General features: G+C 40.7%; 2 protein-coding genes across 5 annotated transcripts in view; one reads left to right on the top strand and one right to left on the bottom strand.

Annotated features, from left to right (window-relative positions):
- PTDSS1 (phosphatidylserine synthase 1) overlaps nt 1-1936 on the bottom strand; it is a 59966-nt gene extending 58030 nt beyond the window's left edge. Inside the window, exon 1 of one of the 2 annotated variants that reach the window (XM_072949483.1) lies at nt 1632-1936. In XM_072949483.1, the coding sequence (XP_072805584.1) occupies nt 1632-1810 (179 nt within the window). In that variant the 5' untranslated portion in view covers nt 1811-1936. The remainder of the gene's footprint in view (nt 1-1631) is intronic. The other variant, XM_072949484.1, reaches the window with a different exon arrangement.
- A 255-nt stretch (nt 1937-2191) lies between these two features.
- MTERF3 (mitochondrial transcription termination factor 3) lies at nt 2192-21283 on the top strand. Of its 3 annotated transcripts, none has more exons than XM_006218743.4 (8): nt 2192-2339; nt 4826-5174; nt 6454-6606; nt 11310-11499; nt 15237-15384; nt 15763-15834; nt 17635-17796; nt 21012-21283. In XM_006218743.4, the coding sequence occupies exons 2-8, from the start codon at nt 4841-4843 to the stop codon at nt 21204-21206; spliced, it is 1254 nt and encodes a 417-aa protein (XP_006218805.2). In that variant the 5' UTR covers nt 2192-2339; nt 4826-4840; the 3' UTR covers nt 21207-21283. The 3 variants fall into 3 exon arrangements, with proteins under 3 accessions (XP_006218805.2, XP_072805586.1, XP_072805587.1); XM_072949485.1 differs by lacking the exon at nt 2192-2339 and adding an exon at nt 2350-2454; XM_072949486.1 differs by lacking the exon at nt 2192-2339 and adding an exon at nt 4196-4304.
- The last annotated feature ends 208 nt before the right edge of the window (nt 21284-21491 follow it).

The raw sequence follows: 21491 nt of genomic DNA, 5'->3' as shown, positions 1-21491 counted from the left end.
CAAGGGTGTATGTGCACATGGGTACCTGTGTACAGGCAACAATTCTTTGTTGAATAAAGCCATCCCTTGTGTTGTAAACATTTAGCATCCTTAACCCCCAACCACTAAATACCAGAGGCTTCCCCCAATGCTCATGGCCACTGAATATACCCCTGCACATTTTCTGCTGATCTGGATTGAGAACCATTGGCTGTTGGATAAATACACTGGAAGAGAAGTAACTGACACCAACTGTGCACCTGCTAAGGGCATTCACGTGTATTCACTTTATTCTCATAACTCCATATGAAGTAAGTACATATTCAACCCCCATTTCACACATGTGGATCCTGAGGCTCAGAGAAAGCTTAAATAACTTAACCAAGGTCATACTAATAGTTTTGAGACCAACAGTCTGGCTCCAAAACTACACATCCCTGGGTTGGTCTTTTAAACCATTAGTGTGGTAGGCATGACTTTCCTTTCTTTAAAGAGGTTCACTCAGAAGATATAAATCCACTTAAGTAGGGCCCATGGTGTGCCTGTCATTTGGACATGAATCAGTTCCCTGGGTTAGGGGTTCCACATGTCAGTGAGGTGGGTTATAAGACGCAGGCACCAAGAGTTGGGCCAGGTAGCTCCTATGCACAGGTATATATTAGAAGTGCTTCCAGTGTGTGTGTGTGTATGCGTGTGTGTATGCGTGTGAAAGTTTTCAGAGGAATAAGACTGTTGTGCTATAGCATGTGAGATTTACGTGTTTTGTTTAACACTTTTCATAGCACATAGGATGCACCGGGCACTGCTACAATTGCCTGACAATGTCTCATTTCCGCTTGCATGTTAGGTGATGAACAGAATCCAGCGTGCACTGTCTGATGGGTTGGTGTCTGTATGGCGGTGCTGGGATGTCCGCTGTGATGTGTGTGTCCAAGGCGATAGTTTGTGCTGTGGTACAGGCGGCGGTGTCTGAGGTTGGGGGAAGGGTCGTGCTAGATGATGAATGTGCAGTGCATACTGGAGGTGCTGCATGGGAGAGACTGTAATAATTGTGTGCATCTCACATGTGCATGTTGTGCATGGCGGGTAGTGCTGAATGCTGGAGGAGTTCAGCGGAAAGGGGTCTGCACCTGGGCCTGTGCGTGGTGCGTGGAAGACGCTGTGGACTGGGGTGTGTTCAGTGTAGTGGTATGTGCTGAAAGTGGTGCATACCAGATGATTCATGCGGAGTGCTAGCGAGGGATGGGGGCTGGAGAGGAGGGAGCCGACATCGTGATGTGTGTGGGGAGGGATGCTAAGAGCAGTAGGAGAAGTGAGGCGGGGCGGCGGGAGGGGTCGTGCTAGGTGACCCAAGAGTGTTCCTGATGTGGCCCGAGGCGGTGTATCGGGAATGGTGGTACAGAGAGCGGTGGGGGTGGGGCGGGATTGGAGGGTAGGGACGAATGTCGGTCCAGAGGAGCTCGAGAGGAGGAAGCCGGGTGTGTTAGGTGAGACACCGGCGGGTGGAAGAGCTGCGTGGGCGGCGGGTCTGCGAGAGGGTGCGAGGAGCAGCCAGCTCGCTTCCTCTCCCGGCCACGCTCCCCGCCAGCGCCCCCACCCGCCCCTTCCCTTCGCCCAAGGGCGCGCCCCCAGCGCGGCCCGGCCGGCCTCACCTGGTGAAGGCAAAGTACATGAGGCTGACGATGGTGAAGCTGAGCAGCGTGATGGTGTGCGGCCGGTAGAAGAAGTCGATGGTGATGTCCTCCACTTGCTGCTCGTTAATCATCCGGAAATGCATCTTGTAGTTCACATCATCTTTACTCAGCGTCCTGCTCCCCACGCAGGACGCCATGGCCCGCCTCCCCGTCCTGCGGCGGCGGCGGCGGCCCCGGCCCGTGGAGGCTGGGACCCCGGAGGTGACGAGCCGCAGCGGGCGGGCGGGCGGCCGGGTCTGGCGCGGAGCACGGGCTGGGAGCGGAGGGAAGGACCGGCGCAGGAGGGCGGGGTCGCGGCGCCGCCAACGTGGCCTCGCGCGGGGGGCGCCGCTCGCCGCGTTTCGGCGGGCATTCCGGGAGGGGCATCTCTAGGGACTCACGGTGGCTTCAGGTTCCTAGTGGAAGAGCCTTGAGGGGAGCGGCGCACAGGAGAAAGGAAACTGTGGCCCCGGCCGGCTCTGTCCCCGCACGCCGCCCGCTCCCCCCCCCGCGCAGCCTCGCAGATGGTCTCGCCCACTCCCGCCGCAGCCCACGTGGGCGAGGGAGCGCGGCGGCGCCGGCGGGCAGGCGGACCAGCGGGTGAGCTGCGCTGCCGGGCGGTACGCGCTGCCTGGCTGGGCGAGTGGCCACCGCGAGAAAGACCACGAGGCATAGGCCTCGCCACAGGTAACGCGGGGGCCGCCGGAGCACGAGGGGCAGCCGCCCGGCTGGGTTCGGATTCGGCCCCATCCCGATCTAGGCGGCGCCCCGGGGCCTCTAGGCCTTCGTGGCCCAATCGAGGGTGACTAATTTTGTTTTGTATTTTTCCTTGGCTGATGAAAAGAAGACGCAACCATGCCTGTTTATTAGCGCTCTTTGCAGAGGACGCAGAAGGAGGTCCAGTGTGTTAACGGGCTTCCTCCGGAAGTTCGGTGTGGGAACTGAAAAAGGAACTTGTTAAAATGGCCTAGGGAGGGCGTCAGGCAGCCGATGAGAGGCCCTTTATTGCGAAATCATTCCCTCCACCCACCTTTCATCTTCTGATTTCGTTCATTAGCCTTGCGGAGGTCGAAATCTTGAACCCTCACCAAAGAAAATTTAAGTGCCAATTACTATTACTAACGAAGTACTGAGGCGCACAGTTGAGAACTAGTTTTTGGTATATTAGTGAACTTCAGAATTATTTAAGGCTTTTTTCTTTAATTTTAACCTTGGTGAAAGAGTCGTGTTAGAGGACTTACCACGATGTAGGGCTTTTACACACATCCATAACCGCTTTTGAATACTCTGTAGGCAAATGAGTTAACCGTAGTTGCAACTGATTCATTTCCGTCCAATAACCACTGAAACAGTGCAAGGCCCTGGGCTAGTGGGGAGTAGTCTCTGGGAGGGTGGATCCAGAGATGAGACCCAGCCCTGCTCTCGTGAATGAATAATTAAGCAATTGTTAAGAAGTATACACAGCAAAGAAATGATATAGAAAAGATAAAAGCAGAAGGATAAACATTAGTTGTTTGCATAAAGATCTTTTAATGCATATTGTTACAATTCAAAAGTTAATCTTCCTAATGTGGGAGGAGTTTTCATTTGAACCTAGCTCTAAAGGCTTCAGAGTGAATTTGGGATTTCAGGAGTTTTCTTTGAAATAGCACAAAATGCATAGACCTTGAAGTCAAAACTTTGATAGGGATCTACGCTGATAGGGATCTTAAGAAGTATTGTACCCATAAACTTTTTAAAGACTCATTTAGAGAATGGTTATTGAAACCCCTATCATGGACTAGTCATTGTGCTAGACCACCAGGAGAAACAGTCTTAAGGTCAAGTTAAGTCTTCTGTCTTCCAATTAAATGCTCTTCCAACATTGCTGTGCAAAGAATGTTGTAGGATTGAGGAAAAACGCAACAGGTTTGGAGGCTCATTTCCTACTAAATTTAACAAAAATATCCACCCCCCCAAGGCTATTGTGAATACTTTTTTCCTTTCTAAAATCATTTAAGAATGACAGTGAGACATTTCACTTTTATAAATACCTTTCAGGAGACTTCCTAAGCTGCAAATCTCTAAGAGGAGATTAGACCCTCAAGTATTTATATTTATTTGGTCTATTTCAGAGCATAAAGCAAGCTGAATTTCAGGATAGAAATCAAAAAGTTGTAAGCAACAATTAACTCAGAATTCATTTATGTTTGGTTGTAATCAGTAATGATGATGATGGCTAACATTTTTTGGGCATTTTCCATATGCTGGACTCTACGCTGTATTTTATGTGGATTATCTTATTTAATGTAAAATACCATGCATCAGATTTACCCTTGAATTAATCAGGCTAAATATAAAAGTCCTTCATATTCCTGGACTTTAAAGCAATGACAGCCTTTCCTGATGAAAAATCCTTCTAAAAACAACTGCTTTTCCAGTCAAAATATATATGTATTCATTGCTGGATGCTTATATATTTCTGTCTGTTCATTTTGCTTGTTAGTTTTGACTTTTTTTTTTTTTTGGAAGGCTTTTTTTTTCTTTTTTCCTACAGAGAAACAAAATTTGGCAAAACTCGTTCAATTCCCTTTTGAGAAACAGCTTTATCTGTGAAATAGTCTGTAATGCTCAACCCTGAGGATGAAGCAAGAAACAGCCTTCTAGATAGCGGTATTTTGATGATTCATTTAAGACTAAGTAGAATTCTGCTTGTTTTTATTTTGTGACCAATGTACATACATAAAATATGTTTGACTAATTCAGTGTTATTGTTTTGATCAGCAGTCTGCTTCTTACACGTCCTTTGAACAAAATTTCAAGAGCACTTAATTGCATCACCTTGTCTTTAAATATTAAATTAACAGATTCAGCTGTAATTTGAACATTTATAGATTTTTGTTTTAAATAGTTTTTCTTACACCATTGATTTTGCTTTCGGTTTTTAACTTGTACAGCGTATCTTTATTTTTCCAGTTCAGAGGTTCCTGTATTTTGGTTTGTTACTGAAACTTCCTTGTTTGGGGTTTTCCTGTGCTTGAAAACATCTGACTGCTTTAGTCATCTAATTCGTTAAGCATCTTTTAATAGGAAAAAAATAATCTCCAGTTTATCTTTTTGCTGTTTGAATACTGTTTTAAACACTTACATAAAGTAAGTTTCTCTTTTTTGATGGTTACGTATTTCTTTTGTAGGCTACTTTAAGAAAAATGGCCCTGTCAGCCCAACAGATACCAAGGTGGTTCAGCTCAGTTAAACTGAGTAGCTTCATTACTGCTACCCAACTCAGAAAACGTTTTCAGAGACCAGGAAAAACATTGTCGCATGGCTTTTTCGCTCAGCCTCAGCTGTCCTCTGATGATTGCTTTCTCCGGTGTGGTTTTAAGACTTATAGGACTTCCTCCTTATGGAATTGTTCCCAGACTACCAGCTCAAATAGGCAAGAGATTGGTTCTGTCCAAAGCACTCTGCTTCCTGCTGTGAATGCGCGGTCACAGAAGACACAGAAGATACCCAGCTTTGACTCTGAGCCGTCTGAGGAAGGTAATTCTGAACTTTCAGAAAATTCCCCTTTACCCCACTTTGGTAGTTTGAACAAGCTGCCTGTTTATATTTTGTTAGCCCATTTCAAGTCATACTTTGTGCCAGGAAAGAAAGAAAAAGAACAATGCCATTTCTATTCATTTGTTTCTGTTGTGCCTCTAGTTTACTAAGAAAAAGTTTATAGACTAATACGTATATGATTATTTTAAGCTATATGAATAACATTTGTTTTCTGAATTTCTTATTAGATTCTTTAAAAAATTTTTTTTCTTGTGGTAATTAGGTTTATTAGGGTCTAATTACCCTATTCTTTGTACCTAATTAGGGTATAATTGTACCCAGGTTAAAGTCATCCTTTTGGGGGGATACGGTTTTATGAATTTTGACATAATGCATTTAGTTGTGTAACAGCCACGAAACCAACAAATAGAACAAAGTGAACAAGCAGAACACTGCAAAAGTCTGCTCCCTCCTAAGTGCTTCCTATTCTAGGAATATTCCTATGCAAGGACTATTTCACTGCAAATGAGATAACATTAGAATATGAAGGCAAGCCAGCTAGAGGGTAAGGGCATGGTGGGGAGGCTGGGCATGAGAAATGAGAAAGGGTAGTGATTAGAGGCAAAAAACAGAACAAAAAAGTCACAGCCCTGATTCCTTAGCTCAAGGTAGGTTACAGTTCCCAGCATCTTTTTTTTACCGTGTTTGACTTAAAACAAAACCTCAGAATCAAGGCTGAACTAAAGGAGGGTTACATCCTTAGCAAAGGATCACAAGTGGTAGAAACAGAACACTGCAGTCCTCTTATAGACATATTTGAGAATAACTTGGAGGAGAAGGGATTGGATCAACATGAAGACATTTCAGGATGTGATGACTTTAACCCATATAATTCAGGTCTGTAGAATATGCTGTACTTTTGGCCAAATGAGCAAGCCGTGGCAGACTCGATCTCTTTCTCAGAATGTACTTGAAGGTCAGTCGATCTTTAGCATTCGTATCTGTTGATTAAAAGTGTCAGAAAGGAAAGGAATTTTGTACAGGATGTCCTTATGGAATAGAAACTCACCCACAAACAGTAGTTGATATCTCTAAATAGTCTTAATCTTACCTCTTAGAAGGTAGGCAATATAGGGACTTCTCAGATGTTGAACTCAGAAATGATGCCAAGGTTTAAAAAGAGGCAAACTAGGCAAAAGGCTGTCTTTATAGAAATAGCTTCAAGTGTCCAGACTGACGAGCTGACTTGCTTCTACTTGTCCACATCCTGGCTTCAAAGGACTGGACGATTTGCCTCCGCTGTCTCCACTGCAGCCAGTTTCTGAGGAGGAGGCTGTTCAGATTATTGCAGACCCTCCACTGCCCCCGTCCTCATTCACACTTCGAGACTATGTGGATCATTCGGAGACTCTGCAGAAGTTAGTGCTCCTAGGTAAGTCTGAGTAACCCACAAGTACTTCTTTAGTGTACTCGGCACTTAGTTTTCCGCCTTATTTTTTAAGTTAGCATTTTTAATCTCTACCAAAGTACATACCCATGAATCAAAGTCAAATAGTGTGGAAAGGCTTCTAGAGAAAAGCCGTCCTCCCACCTTCCTCCTTCCTGACCTTGCATCCGGATCCCAGAGTGTCTGCTTTTTCAGCTCTTTCTGTTTGTATTTAACCTCTAAATGTTTATGTAATTGTTAACAGTGCTGTTGCTTGGTTCATCAGTTTTAGACATCAGCTAGTCTCTTCCATACACACACATATGTTTCCCCTAATTCTCTTCAATTCTCCCAACAGTTTTTAGATAAATCATTAGTCACTGATACTGTTATAATTCTAAATATTGCTCTCTGCTCTTGGGGAGTGTACTATGACTGTTTCCGTTCCTCTGTGGTCTTTCATTTTCCCTGAGTTAATCATTGCTTTGTTTTTCATTTGATTAGTTTTCTCTTAAATTTTCCCACACCTTCCAATGGCCACCCAGGACAGCTTTTCCTGCAGTCAGTCCTATCAGAAGATTTTTCACTCTCTTGTCCCTACTACCCCCGACCTTCCTTCTGGAGCCCACTACCCTCCTGATTTGGATGGTTTCTCTCTAGGCCTGCTCTGTAACTAGCTTAGCTTCTTGACCAGTAGGATGCGCCTAGATCTGGATGGTGGAAGGCAGCCAAGAGATCTCAGTGCAAACTTTTATTAGTCCTTTTATTTTCAGTCTAGCGCCTTATTGCAACCTTCTGTTTTTCCCATTATCTCTGGATCTGGCTCTTCTTTTATTTGATTTTTTCCAGATAAAGAACCTCCTTTGGGGAACTATATTCAATATCTTACAATAACTTTTAATGAAAAAGAATATGAAAATGAATATATGTATGTATATGCATGACTAGGACATTGTGCTGTACACCAGAAATTGACACACTAACTGATAGTACTTCAATTAAAAAAAAAAAAAAAGAACCTCCTTTGGGGGATTGAGAGGAACAGGACAGGTAAGGGATTATCTCTCAAATCCATTGCTTCTCTCATTTTTCAGTTACTGCCTTAGTTTAAGCCCTCATTTTTCAGTGAAAAATTAGGAGCTTCCTACCTTGATAGTCTTCTTTTCAGCAGCATTGCCCTGATAATCTCTCTGCCGTTGGTGCTCTTTCTGAAATGCAGACCTGATTGTGTCAGTGACCTGCTTGAAATCCTGCAAAGCGCTTCCTGGCCTGGCCCTTACTCACCTTTTTTTTTAGCTTCACTTGCTTGCCACTCCCCTCCTTTTCGTTGGCCAGGTCTGATAACTGGAGAACTTCACTCAAGTTCAGGTAACTTCCTGAGTGTCGTCTCTGACCCTCCGGGCAGAGTGACCCCCCTTTCTGGGCTCTTCGCATCACCCCCTGCTCACTTCAGTCCTGGCACTAGTAACGCTGTTATGCTTATTTACTCGTCTGTCCCTGTGCAGGTTACTCAGATGTACAGGGAATGGCCTTTGTTCTCAAGAAGCTTCAAGTCTTCAGAAGCATCTAAATATACATATAGAAGAATAACTGAAATCCAAAAATGAGAGGTCAAGTGATAAATCCCACAAAAGAGATACAAATAAAGTGTTCCCGTGGGTTCAAAGACGAGAGAAAGGTGACATCTGCTTCCAGCAGGAAAGCCGGTCCCCTTCCTTTTGGAACAGCTTTCCCATCCTGTGATCGGTGCTGCGGGTAAATACAAGATAAATGTAAGACCCACGTGGTCCCTGCCTTTAAATAATTCACAGTATGCTTGGAGCTTTGAAATAGGCTTCAGCCATTCCCTCATCTGTCTGCTGATACTTCAACGGCATATCTTGGCAGTAACTTAAATGACAGCACCTTAGAGAAACCATGATCACATTGTCAAACAGTATTTTTATTTTTTATATTTTTGTTGAAGACCCATAGTGTCTCTTTGTTTTATAACAAAATTGGAATTAAATTACAAGGATCCATGTGACCCCAACTTTTGTCAATCATTTCATGATTTTTGAGGCTCTGGCTCCTTTCCTTGGCACGGTGGCCCAGCCCGAAAAAAGTGTAGACTTTGTTGTTTGTCCAACAGCATTTTTGAGGACCCAGCTACCCTGGCTCTTCTCTGCTTCTCAGATCTGCTTTTGCCTTTCTGTCTGTTCCGTATCCCAGGAGGCTAACCTCTGCACGGGGGCTCCTTGCCAGCTGGCCTCTGAGCAGCGTCAGCCAGTGGGAGGCACTTGCAGGAGGAGAGGGAGGGCAGGTGGGAATATTTCCCCTATCCCCTCCCTGCTCTGGGTCATGTAACCACTGTGCTCCATGACAACAGCTCCCACTGGGCAGCCCTTTCTTAATCGCTTCCAGCTCCCTCTGGGTTCGGGTAATACTTTTTTCTCCCTGTCTCTTTAGCGCTAGGGATGCCCTTGTTTGCTCCCTTGACTCTGCTCACACCACTGTACAGAGTCCCTTCATTAAAGTTCTTTTCACTTGAACTTGGTAGGGCAACTTCTGTTGCCTGTCAGACCCCGATTGATACACTAAATGTGTGTATCCATGGCTGAATACAGTGGTAATTTTAGTTACTAAACTGATGGGCTAAAGCCAGCTTAGAACATGGTCACCTAGAGTTAGAATCATGTATTACTCATTTTTTATATTCCCGGAAGTGCCTGTTCCGTAGGAGGCATTCAGTGACTATTTTTTCAAGTTAATGAAATCGTGAGTAAGCCCAAATGATTTGTGCTGACAGCAGTGTGCTCTCCTGGTGAGATTCTGCTCTCCTGTTGCTGTTAAAAAGCGGCTTTTCAGGATTTCTGTTTCAGCACAGTCAGGGTGTGACAGCTCATGCTGAGCAAGGCACTTCAGCACATGTCAGCTGTAATGTTTAGTTACACTTGAGGTCTGAACCCTTTATGTTATTTTTAAAGCATCCCTTCCCACATTTATCACAGATTTTTGGAACTAGTTTCTATCTTACTTACCCATCCATCCATCCAATAATTTGATTTATTTTTCTATTAATATTTTTAAATTACAAAAGAATTACATCCAGTTACTAAAAGTGCACCTATTACAGGAGGAAGAACTCTTACCTTCTCTACATCTCCAGTTCGACTTTCCAGAGGCCTGACTACTGTCACCAATTTGTCGAGTAGCTCTTCCCATCTTTTTCTATGCAAATATATGTATGCTACAGAAAGCCATACAGTGGGTCTTATATTTTTATGCAGTCAAACTTAATATTATTTTTAAAATTCTGTGTTTTCTTCTAGTAGCTTTTAAGTTAGTATACATTTAGATTCTTAATGCATCTGAAGTTAATTTTTGTATCAGATATAGAAGGAACTCTTGATTATTTGTCAAATGTATAGTTAGAGGTCCCATTATATTGTAATGAAGTCTGTCTTTTCCCCCATTGATTTAAAATGTCATTGTTATTGTATACATAAATATTGTATATTTTTTTGTTCATCCTGGATCTGTTTTGAGGGTGTGTGTGTAATCTATTTTTCTGTTCATGATCATCTTATATCAATACCTGTTTAATATCAAGAAATTTGGGTTTGGAATTATATTTGGATCTAATAATACATAGAATTTTACAATTTATTTTTCTGGTTGTAGACACCACTTTAAAAAGTGTTTTTATTTCATTGCTTTTATATTTAAGACTGTAAAGTTGCATTTAGGAATCTGTTTGAGTTATTTTTTAACCTAAAGAAATATTTTTAAGGATATTAAATTTAAGTCTTAAGTAAAAGTTTTCGATTGTCTTTGTTTATTTTAAAGATAAAGAATAGGCCTTTCCTATTCATGTTTAATTTTTTTTTAACGAGAGAATAAAATGCTCAGTTTTAATGAGAATTTGGAATCAAAGGTTACTCTGATTCCCTGCCTAATTAATGTGGACATCTAATTATATCCATGACCAAAGAATACTTTAAAATAACAACTTGCTTTCTCCCCCTTCTTCCTTCCTCTCCTGTCCCTTGTCTCATTTACTTAGATTACTTAAGATTATGAGGATATGTGAAGGTTAAGGTGGGGCACTTTCTGCTTTGCTGTGTATTTCAGGGCAGAGCTACATATGTGTACCTGTTTCATGCAGACATTTCTTTTGCTCCTTTGAGGTACTTGTCTTTGTGCTAAAAACCTGGAGAATGCAATGATAAGACATAGGGTCACTTTTATTCCCCCTTGAAGGGGATCATAGACAAATTTTTTAAATAATACTTACAACTAAAGAAGTGATAAACTCCAAAGAAAGTAACAGTTTATTCATAGGGTTTGTTACCCTGCAGAGCTATCAGTTAAGCAGTTACCATGGAGATCATTAGGGGTTTATAAGAAATCTGCAAACAATATTCAAGAAACTGTAGGTAAAAATGATGATTCTAGGTCAGCATGAATTGGTTTGGGTGGAAGTTTAGCCCCAAATGTATTGTTTCCCTCTATACATGGCTTTGAAATAAATTCTGCATTTTTATTTTAATTTGTTTTTATTTCTGCAACCAATTTAGTTTTAAAATATTTAGAAGCTTCTGTTGACCTGTCTCAGGTCTCCTTTGGATAGGTTGTTGATCTCCATCACTGACTTCTTGTGTTTCTATCTATGCAGTTTAATGACTCTGCTAAGGTTATCTTCAAGTAGTGTTTGTAATTTATTGCAGGAGTGGATTTATCCAAGATAGAAAAACATCCGGATGCAGCCAACCTCCTTCTGAGACTGGACTTTGAAAAAGACATTAAGCAAATAGTCCTGTTTCTTAAAGATCTGGGTATAGAGGATAACCAACTAGGAACATTCTTCACTAAAAACTATGCTATTTTCTCTGAAGATCTTGAAAATCTTAAGACCAGGTATGGCTTTTAGAATGATTTTCACATAACCCAAGAAGTGGTTATGAAAGGAAATATATGTGTAAGTTAGTTTTTAAGTCTCAGTGGCACCAGGATCTACTGACATGATGAATGTGAATGCTACTTCTTTGTTATGGACATTCTTTGATCAGAATTAAGTATCTGGGTCAGTTCTTTTGTTCAACTACCCAATATTATTTTTATGTTTTCAGCTTATTGCTAAGTTAATACTTAACTGTTTCTCTTTGGAAACTTGAATAATTCTTTTTAATCTATTAACAAATGGCTAAATTATCTGAGGTTACACTTAAAGTTTTGAGAGCCTGAACTTTTCTATTGTTTTTTTCTGGCCAATTTTCAGTGGCTGACATTTGACATTCTTTGGCAAGTTATTGTATAATTTGCTTAATCATTTCTGTCAGTTGGCTATTTTGGGTTTTTCCTTTTTTTTCTTCCTTAAATAACATTTCTATAAATATCTTTGTACTTCTCTCTGTGAGAACTGATTCAGTGAGATAGTACTGACCTGTGAGGTAGGAATCCTGCTAGGCATTGGGAACACCACAGTAAGACAGAGTCCTTGTCTCTAAGTTCACATCTTGGATTTATCATCATCTCCACCTCTCACCTAAATCAGGTCTTCCCAGATTCCCTGAGTGAGAGCACTGTTCACCCTGTTGCCCAAATCAGAAATACTGGTGTGAACTTGGCTTCTCTTCTTTTGTCATCCACGTCTAATACCTTACCAAGGCCTGTCAGTTCTATTTTTCTCTCTCTCAAATCAGTCAGTGCATTTCTCGTAATCTTCACTTTGAATACCTAACCTCAGGTCCCCATCATTTCACATGAAAAATACTACAGCGGTGTCCTAACTAGTCTGCAGACTCTTCTCACACTGATTTCAGGGAGCTTTGCAGTTCCTTGAACCATCAGGGTCTAATGCCTTATCTCTGAATTATGGAAAAATAGAACAAAAAAACTGCATTCCTTACATTGAATAATTTGAGCCCATATTATATACGAAGGCACTTAGCTAGTCCTGAACCATGTAAGACAGACACGCTCTCTCCCTTCACGGGACTGACAGTCTGGTGTGACTTAGACCGGCTGTTACAGCACAAGGGAGAGAAAGACTGATTCTAGGAGACAGGCTGACATATCTAGCTCTGCTCCTCCTGGCTGCCTGGAACACTAATTCTCTCCCCATTCAAAACCCAACTTGCCCTTTTGCTGAAGGTTTATTCCAGGGAAGGGTACATACCAGGAAGTGGAGATCACTGGGAGCCATTTCAGAGGCTGTCAGTGCACCATTATTATTAATATCACCATTTTACAGGAAGGGCACAGAGATGTTAAATAATTTGCCTAAGATTATCCAGCTAGTGTAAGTGGCGGAGGTGGGATTCAAATCACTTGGTCTAATTCCAGAGTCCTGGCTACTACACCATACTGTCTCCCTACTTTTAATTCTATGCAGGAAACATAAGCTTAAATGGAGCTTAAGTTAACTTGCTCAAGATCACACGTGCCGCTAACAGTTAAGGAATATTTTCACGTTGATAGTATAGACTAATGGTCCCCAAACCTGGCTGACTGACAAAGCAAACTGTGGAGCATTTAAAAAAATTACTGGGAATTTTTTAATAGGTAATTTATCCACATGCACTCAAAAGGATATACAATGAAAAATAAGCTACTGGAAGAGGCAAGGGTATGATAATCTTTACTGAACTTAGCTTCTGGCTCTGTTATGTACGGCAGTCTTATTTTCTAGAATTTCTATAATACTGATTTCATATGCTTGTTTTCTTTCCAGTGAAGAGAATTTGAAATATACAAATGAGTAATCTGCATTTAAATTATCAGCAATTTTTTTTTGGCTGGGCCTTATAACTTAATTTTTTAGTGGAAAAGTTATCACAACACGAACAACAGTTTCAGTAACATTTTAATCAGATACTGATCTTTGATGCAACCAAAGAAAAAAAAATTGGTGAACCTCCTTCCCACCTGCTTATTCCCGACCCTTGTCAGCCTTGCAAGACCCATCTCTGGAGGCAGCTACTATTACCAAGTTTTTTCCTCAACTTGCTAAGAATGTTCTATCATATACAAGCATGTGTGTGTATCTGTGTACACACATACACAAGAACACACATACACAGTTGGTAGCATTTACACACACTATTCTGCACCCAACCGTAACTACATGTTGGAGATAGGTTTTTGTTGGCTCTTCTTATTCTTAACCCGACTATGGGTCTGTCTAGTCCCCTCTTGGTAAATACGTTGGTGGTTTCTGGTCTGTTCTATCACAGAGATGCTGCAGTGACTCCCCTGGTATGTACATCATTTGACACATATTGATGTGTATCTGTAGGATGTATTTTTAAAAGTAGAATTGCTAGGTCATTGCTGGGGTGTGTGCTTGTGTACTTTTAACAGATATCAACAAGTTGTCCTTCATGTAAGTTAGTTGTAGTTTACATTCCCACCAACAGTGTACAGAAGTGCCAGGTTCCCTGTTATCCTCACTAATCCAGTGTCATCAAACTTTATGAGTTCAATTCATTTTATAGATAAGAACAATGCCTCTTTTTTGCTTTGGAAATGACGTTTGGCCCATCAGATGTTTGGAGGATCTTTCCATGTGTCAAACTTGTGTTTATATTTCCTTTTCTATATGTCCTTTGCCATTTTAAATGGGCTTTTTTTGGTAAGCAGTCTTTTATATATTAACAAAATTAGTTCTTTCTCTGTGACACGTTGTAAGTATTTTTCCCAGCTTGTCACTTGTCTGACTTCGTTGATGGTGGGTTTTTTGTTTTTGTTTTGCCTTGCATTTAAAATTTTTACGTAATTAAAATTTATCAATCTTTTCTCTCATCACCTCTAAGGGACTGGTTTAAAGGAGTAATAGTTACTGAGTATAAAATATAAGTTCTGATATGTGGTATAAAAATATAGGTATTAGAAGTAGGCATGCGTGAGTTTAAATTTCAGCTTTGTAATTAATTAGCTGCTGGTCTGAGACAAGTTATTTCCGAATCTCTGTTTCTTCAGGTGCAATGTGGGACATTTACCTCGTCACACAGGGTTTTTTTGTTTGTTTTTTGTTTGTTTTCGTGGTGAGAATTAAACAAGATCATGTCCTGGAATTTTAGGCATTTAAGTAAACTGCCTTTTGTATATTTATAGATTTTTTTTAAATAAATAATGTAATTTTATAGTCAGACTCTCTATATTTTACTACCTTACTTTGGTTCCCAGAAACTTATCAGGAAAGTTCTCAGTTATTAACAAAATACATATTGAAAGATTCTAGTAAAAATTATTTATGAAAATACATTCTCAGTAAATGTACTGAAAGAAAAAATTCCTCTTTTCAGTCTTAGCCATTCTTGACAGGCTTTCTTTATAAAAAGAGTTCTGAATCTCTTCTTTTCTTAATTTGTGTGTTTTCTACTCTTAGCAAAGAAAGAAAAATTCTTAAACAGAATCTATTTCATTTTTTTCTACCAACTAATAAAATGTCAGGTTAACTGAAAAGGGAATCTATCAGTCGATGTTAGAAACACTGTCTGTGTCTGCACGTACGTGGAAGCCCTTCTAGAGCTGGTGAATGCTTGTTTTCTTCTCACCATTTTGGGGCCCTTATTATTGAATGTTGTTACTTTGGAAAGTCGCGTGACACTAAATATTTCTCTTATGTGCATGTATTCTGTTTGTTTCTCTAGAGTGGCTTATCTACAGTCAAAAAATTTCAGTAAGGCAGACATTGCACAGATGGTCAGAAATGCACCATTTTTGCTGAGTTTTTCAGTGGAAAGACTGGATAACAGATTGGGATTTTTTCAGAAGGAACTTGAACTTAGTGTGAAGAAGGTAAAGAAAAGGGGAGAATTTGTATGTTTCCACATCAACTACATTTAGTAACTGCTAAATCTCCTGTTTCTAACCGATACCCGTCCCACATGAATTCTATAAATGCCTAGTATTTTCTGTACAAAAATGAGTTACCTTGCTAGGGTAATCATATAGCTGTGTTGTTTTATAATAATTCCATAAAATTAGTTCCTTAAGTTTTATTCTCAGCACTAATTTTTTCCTCAAACAGTATTAAGTTTATATATTTCTAGGCTTAGCATTTCTCTACTGGGTCGTATTTTACATTTTAGTTTTGTATTCCTAGTAATGCTTTGTTTTTTTCCAAACCAGTTGAATATGCAAATGTATTAATAATAGATTGTTTTATAACCGTAGACTAGAGATCTGGTAATTCGTCTCCCAAGGCTCCTTACTGGAAGTCTGGAGCCTGTGAAGGAAAATATGAAGGTAGGACACCTGTAAGTTTTTGTTTGTTTGTTTTTGTTTGTTTGTTTTTTGTATAGTCAGTTTACAATGTTGTGTCAAGTTCCAGTGTAGAGCACAATTTTTCAGTTATACATGAACATACATATATTCATTGTTGCATACTCTTCACCGTGAGCTACCACAAGATCTTGTATATATTTCCCTGTGCTATACAGTATAATCTTGTTTATCTATTCTATATATACCTGTCAGTGTCTACAAATTTCGAACTCCCAGTCTGTCCCTTCCCACTCTCTTCCCCCTGGCAACCACAAGTTTGTATTCTATGTCTTGAGTCTGTTTCTGTTTTGTATTTATGTTCTTTTTTTTTTTTTTTTTTTTCAGATTCCACATATGAGTAATCTCATATGGTATTTTTCTTTCTCTTTCTGGCTTACTTCACTTAGAATGACATTCTCCAGGGACATCCATGTTGCTGTAAATGGCATGTTGTCATTTTTATGGCTGAATAGTATTCCATTGTATAAATATACCACATCTTCTTTATCCAGTCATCTGTTGATGGACATTTAGGCTGTTTCCATGTCTTGGCTATTGTAAATAGTGATGCTATGAACATTGGGGTGCAGGTGTCTTTCTGAAGTAGGGTTCCTTCTGGATATATGCCCAGATGCCTGTAAGTTTTTGAGGAATCCATTTCTTTAAGTGTTTAAGTCCTCTGAAGAGGATAGATTTGCTACCATCATCTTAAAGAAAACTAGATTGTAAAAAAAGTTACTTCTAAAAAGACGGACAAGGAAATGATACAATAAATATCTAGCAAGCAGTTGATTTTAGTTTCTGATATTTTCACATGTTGAGCCGGTGTGGCATGAATAAGTGGCCTTGCAGACACTGATCCCCGTAATCCTCGAGTAGCAGGTTGGATGTCTGCTCCCTTTGCCCAGTGTGAGGGTCTGTGTCTTTGTCACCTCAGGGGAACATGAGCTGTGGAGCCTGGAGCCAAAAAAAAGGCTTCTTTGAAGAGAGTAGTGGCCAGTGTGTTGCTCTCAGAACCTGTGCCACCTGCCAGCTCTGGTTCTGTCACAGAACATCCCAGATCTTCTTCACTGTCCTCCCTCCATGAGGACAGTATAGAACCAAGGGCAGCTGACTTGTTAGCATACGAAGCTGTAGTGGTATTTGGAATTATATAAAGACTATTTTCTGAGGTGCTTCAAGTGTCTCATACTCAGCTGTTGAAGAATTTTGTTGAGTACCTGCTCATGCTCTGGGCTGGGGAGATAGTCCCTGCACTGTGGTGCTTACAGCTCAGTGAGGGGTTGCATGCACGGTGACCAGAACAGTGGGTGGTGAGGGGCTCAGGAGACTGACTACACACAGAGGACCTAACCCACATTTAGGTGATCTCTGGAATTTTGACATGTAGTTTTTCCAGATGACATGTATATGAGGGTGCTTGGAAGCAGAGGCTCAGGAAGCACTTTTATAATCTTACTGCCCGCCTGTGTGGTGTGGAGCCCACACAGACAGCCTGACCAGTCCTCCTTTGTCCACCGTTCTTCTGTCCCATAATTATGATAGCTCCTTGGTGATCTTCGTGATGATCATCAGGCTGTGAGTAGCTCACTCTCAGGAGAGGGGTTTAAAGTTCAGGTTACCCCAGAAGCAGGAAGCCATGAACCCTTAAGGGCATTGGCATAGCCGTCTCCAGATTTTAACATCCTAATTTTAAATTTTGAAAGAATCAATGTGTCCTCTGGCATATTACCAAAATAACTATTTCTGTCGGTGATTCATAGCAACTCTGCTTTCTTTTAGGTTTATCGACTTGAACTAGGTTTTAAACATAATGAAATTCAACATATGATCACCAAAATCCCAAAGATGTTAACTGCAAATAAAAGGAAACTTACCGAGACTTTTGACTACGTGCACAACGTGATGCGCGTTCCCCACCACATCATTGTGAAGTTCCCACAGGTAAGGAGCATGTGGCTCTCTGTTCCGTAAGCACTGTCATCGCTCTTCGCACACAGTGCTGTCCACTTGTGAAAACCCCTTGCTGTTTGTGAAGGAATTGGACCAATTGCAGTATAGTTCTGAGAGTTGCATTAAGATCTTTTTTCTCCCTCATCTTTTGATCAAGAACACATCCAGCAGATGCAGTCGAGGGACCACCTGTGAACAGTTTACAACTTCTAGGGCACACATGTACATCTCTGAGGACATATAAGTGACGAATCTATTTCCCTGTGGTTTGCACCTATTCCTGGTTCTACCTGTTGGAATCTAACTTATTCTCTCTTACGCTTTTCTCCATTTAGGTTTGAAATACACCACTGCTCTTAAAGGTTCTTTCAATTCTAAGTGTACTTTTTTATTCACAATCTATCTAAATTCATTAGTTAATAAGCCATATTGTAATGATCTATCAAAGCATAGAACACTTCCAGTTAGCCATCACGCCAAAGCCATAATTACATTTTCTAAAGTAATTAGACTTTACTGTTCTTTGCCGAGTGGATGACATTATCTGCTTGTTCACAAGAATGTTAACTCTTTGAAAGCAGAGATCTTGTCTGATTTATATACTGCTGAATTCCCAGAGTCTGAAACTATACCGGGCCGATTAGTAGGTACTGGATAGATATTTGTTGAACAGATGAATGATTGAATCTCATAAAAGTCATCCTTCTTCCCTGTGTGGCATGTGAATAGACACTCAGTGAGTATTCACTGGATAAATGAAAGATTGAATTTCATTAAAGTAATCCTTCTACTCCCTTTGGTACATGTGTTCCTGATGTAAAGGTGGGCAAAGAAATATGACTTTAATATAACTCTCCGAACTGGACTGTGCTCAGTACAATTCCCCTTCACAAACAGCTGTGTTTATTTATCTATCATGCTTCACTATGAATGGGTCCTTAATAGAGAATTTTTCCATTTTATCATATGTATTCATTATAAAAAGTGTTAGAAGCCTGGTAGTGCAAATTTGGCTTATGGAAGCACTGTAAAGTAAATCATCTTCAACTAAAAAGCAGTAACAATTTGTTTTCCACTGGGTTGGTAGATAACTCAGTGACTGTAGAGCATGATAGGAAAGATCTGAGGATAAAAAAAAAATCAATGAGTCGTGTGTTCTTGTGGAACCTGTAATCTCGTGTGGAAGACAAGTTCTTAAAATGTACTCACTTTCCATAATGTTAGCGTCTTAACCAGATATCTTACAGAGCTGTTGACTGAATTTAGGAGAGGTAGGAAAAGCACAGAAATAGTAACAGCCGTTGGTTGCTTATTTACTATGTGCCAGCTCTGTCTTTACTGCTTTACTTGTATTAATTCATTTCCTCCTCACAACAACCAGATGTGGTGGGTACTATTGTTATCCCTATTTTTACAAATGAAGAAATTAAGCATAAAGAGATTCAGTAAGTTGTCCAAGGTTACCCAGGTAACGGGCCAGAGCCGGGATTAGAACCCTGGCAGTCAGTTTGAAAACGCACACGCTTCCCTAGGATATACTGCCACTCTAAGAAGGTGACAGCTGAGCTGTCAGTAGAATGAGTGGAGTCTCAAAAATGGACAGAGACTTTCCAAGGAGAGGGAACTATAAACTTGACTAGATGCATCAAAATCAGTTGTTTGAAAAAACAGGTTTTAGGCCCCCCACCTCCTAGCTCTGAGAAGTCCAATTGTAGAACAGCTGTGGCTTCCATAGCAGGAGGATTCTCAGACTCCTAGGGGTCTGGGTAATATTGTAAAAAAAAAAAAAAAAATTAGTAGAAAAATACATTAATTGACAGCAGGACCATGAGGGAACTGATACTGACTTTAAATTTTTGGCTGGTGCTTTAAAAATTTAGTGTTGTGAAACAGCTTTCTCATGCAAAAGCAGTTTAACAGTTCTGGTTGGTAGTTATTTTTATGATTAATTAAAAACAGGGAAACAATTTTAACTTAATAAGTATGGTTGATTTACTCATTTCAAAGCAGTGGCGGTAATTAACATGAGGAAGTCACTAGTGCAGGAAAGAGGCTATATTCTGCTTCCGCTAAGACCTTGTTTCTCCTCTTCGCCTGCGGGCTTCTGCGAAGGCAGAGCTGGAGTCCAGTTAGGATGAGAAGGGATCAGTAATTCTCCACTTAGAGGGGGTTTTTTTGTTTGTTTGTGTTTGTTTTTGCTTATTTGCTGAGAATTTAATGGATCATTAATAGGATGAAACTTTTCTGACATTGCATAGTGGTCCCTGGTGGTCAGCAGCGAGAGTGAGAGAGAGTGCGAGAGAGGGAGGGAGGGAGAGGTTGGGGGAGGGGAGAGAGAATCCAAGCCTTTCCAAGTGATCTGTTAATTAGTTTGTCTCCACTTGAACATAATGACTCCTGGAGGTTATGTGCCATGTGGAGCATCCCCAGTGTATCTGAATACAGCCAAGAGAAGAACCTGAGACGGAACACTGAACGTGGTTCACTGGGCCTGGCCCCGAGCCTCACAGATGTGTCTTCAGCTTGGGGCTCTGTTTTAAGTCTGGCCACATCTCCCAGGTCTCCCTCCTTTCTTGCATCTGGCTGTCAGGACTTAGCCCGCTTCTGATTCCTTTTTCAAGTTACTGCCCTCATTCCACTCCCTCAGGAGTTTTAACCCCAAGGTGGGTAAGCCGCTCCCCTGAGGTCAAGGTACATTTCATTCTGATACCAGTCAGAGGGAGCACCAGGAATTAAAAAAGAAAGAAAGAAGGGAAAAATAGGGGAGCATCACAGAGTATGAAATCTTACACAATCTTTGATGCTGTAAACCTTGATCTCTAACTTTGGTTCTCAAACTTGGCAGGCATGAGACTCCCTTGGTGGACTTGTGGGCCCCACTCTCAAAGTCTCTGGTTAAGAAGGTTTGGGGTGGAGCCTGAGAATTTGCTTTCTTAACAGCTTCTCCCATCTCCCTGGATTAGTCTGGTCTTTGCCTGTAATGTAGCCCTTTATTATTTTACAATTGTTGTTTGTTAAGTTTTGAGTCCCTTTTTAATCAGAATTTCTTAGCAGAAGCCAAAGGGTTTAAACCCTCTAGCATTTATCATACTTAACAGAGCATGTGGTCAAAACTTTGTACTTGCTAGCCTATTAAAATTTTTAGCCAAATAAACAGTTCATTTTTCAGTGCATAATGTTTTTTTTTAACTGTTTTTTTTCCCTAGGTATTTAATACAAGGTTGTTCAAAGTCAAAGAAAGGCATTTGTTTCTTACCTATTTAGGAAGAGCACAGTATGATCCAGCAAAACCTAACTACATCTCTTTGGACAAACTGGTATCTATGCCTGATGAAATATTTTGTGAAGAGATGGCCAAGGCCTCAGTACAGGACTTTGAAAAATTCTTAAAAACTCTTTAGTTTTTGATGAATGTTAAAATGTAATAATGTAAATGAATGTATATATGAATAAATTAATATATTTTAAAATAAATGCCTTAAGCCTCAATTGATATTGGAAACAATTTCTTGTTACTGTAAATTTGGGTACACTTTTGGTGGATGTTTCTTACAAGTTCCTGGTAGCGTAATTCACCTTTGACTCAACGATTTCCTTCCTTGGGAAAGAGAGAACTGAAGATACAGCAAGCTTAGAGAAAGAGTCATTGTACTGGAGGCTGGTGTATTGCCCCTCTGGTGAAGATG

The sequence above is a fragment of the Vicugna pacos genome, chromosome 25 (genome assembly GCF_048564905.1).
Source record: "Vicugna pacos chromosome 25, VicPac4, whole genome shotgun sequence".
In the NCBI taxonomy this organism is placed as follows: Eukaryota; Metazoa; Chordata; class Mammalia; order Artiodactyla; family Camelidae; genus Vicugna; species Vicugna pacos.
Note: the sequence above shows the minus strand (reverse complement) of the source record. Positions and strands in the feature narration are given on the sequence as shown.